Source organism: Penaeus monodon, chromosome 33 (assembly GCF_015228065.2).
Source record: "Penaeus monodon isolate SGIC_2016 chromosome 33, NSTDA_Pmon_1, whole genome shotgun sequence".
Taxonomy (NCBI): domain Eukaryota; kingdom Metazoa; phylum Arthropoda; class Malacostraca; order Decapoda; family Penaeidae; genus Penaeus; species Penaeus monodon.
The window spans coordinates 17816584-17817537 of NC_051418.1; the positions used below are offsets into that span (position 1 = coordinate 17816584).

Genomic DNA, 954 nt, shown 5'->3' on the forward strand with positions numbered 1-954 from the left:
GTGACATGCGCTTAAATGCGAGACGGAAACAGAAAAAAAAATCCTCCCCCCTCCCTTTTTCTTAGAAAGTAGGAATAACACGAGAGAAGAGATTAGTGACGGATATAGGGCAGTTCGGATAGATGGAATAGCAGGAGCCGTGGTGGTGCCCGTAGTACTCGGCCAAGGAGTATTCGTCGCCCACGTCGCTGTCCAGGTAGTTGGAGGAACCGGAAGTCACACTGAAGAGGGCAAATTCCATGGAAAGTTTGTTTAATGTCAAGGATAGATTCACCGATTTTTTTTTCAGTTTAGAGTCTAGTTTTCCTTGTTATTGTTCTTGATTTTAGATAAGCGATAAATGATGATTTTCAGAATAACCTAGGTTGATATCATATTTTGTATTTTTACATATAGTTATTTTTGGAAAATACAGTAAAAGGGTCGATGAGAGGAAGAAGAGTGCGGTTTCCGATAAATTAATGTTATAGACATAAATTATAAACAACTGAATCCAAGAAAGAAAAGGAAAACTTACGACATCATGAGATTGACAATTTCACCGATGAGACCGTGTTCGAAAGGCATCTCGGCGATTTCGCAGATGGTTCTCAAGGTGCAGGCGTGGCCGTCGTAACCCATGCTGAAGAGTGGTCAGGTCATCGATTCATCAAATTATAATTTTAAAAAAATCTACGGTGATCAAACAATATATCCCATACCTCTATGAACACACAACAAAATCTAGAAGCACACACCCGTCGAGGAAAGTCTCAACTCGCCGGTAGAGATCCGAACGCTGATGGCCGCTGGAGAGGGAGCGTCCCACCACGAAGTCGGTGTCGTTCGGGAGGTTAAATGTGAGTGTGTTGATCAGTTCCAGGCTGCTGGAATCGCCCAGGCCTTCCACGGGGATAGTCAGGGTAAGCTCCACCTGAGGACGACGAGTGAAGCGGTTAGCGACAGTTCTTGTCA

At 43.9% G+C, this 954-nt stretch overlaps 1 protein-coding gene across 1 annotated transcript in view; it reads right to left on the reverse strand.

Moving 5' to 3' along the window:
* Positions 1-6: 6 nt before the first annotated feature.
* The window catches only part of LOC119593893, a 2305-nt gene continuing 1357 nt past the window's right edge, over positions 7-954 (reverse strand). The window contains exons 2-4 of the mRNA XM_037942920.1: positions 738-913; positions 518-622; positions 7-221 (exon numbers count right to left, since the gene is read on the reverse strand). Coding sequence (XP_037798848.1) covers positions 62-221; positions 518-622; positions 738-913 — 441 coding nt within the window. The 3' untranslated portion in view covers positions 7-61. The remainder of the gene's footprint in view (positions 222-517; positions 623-737; positions 914-954) is intronic.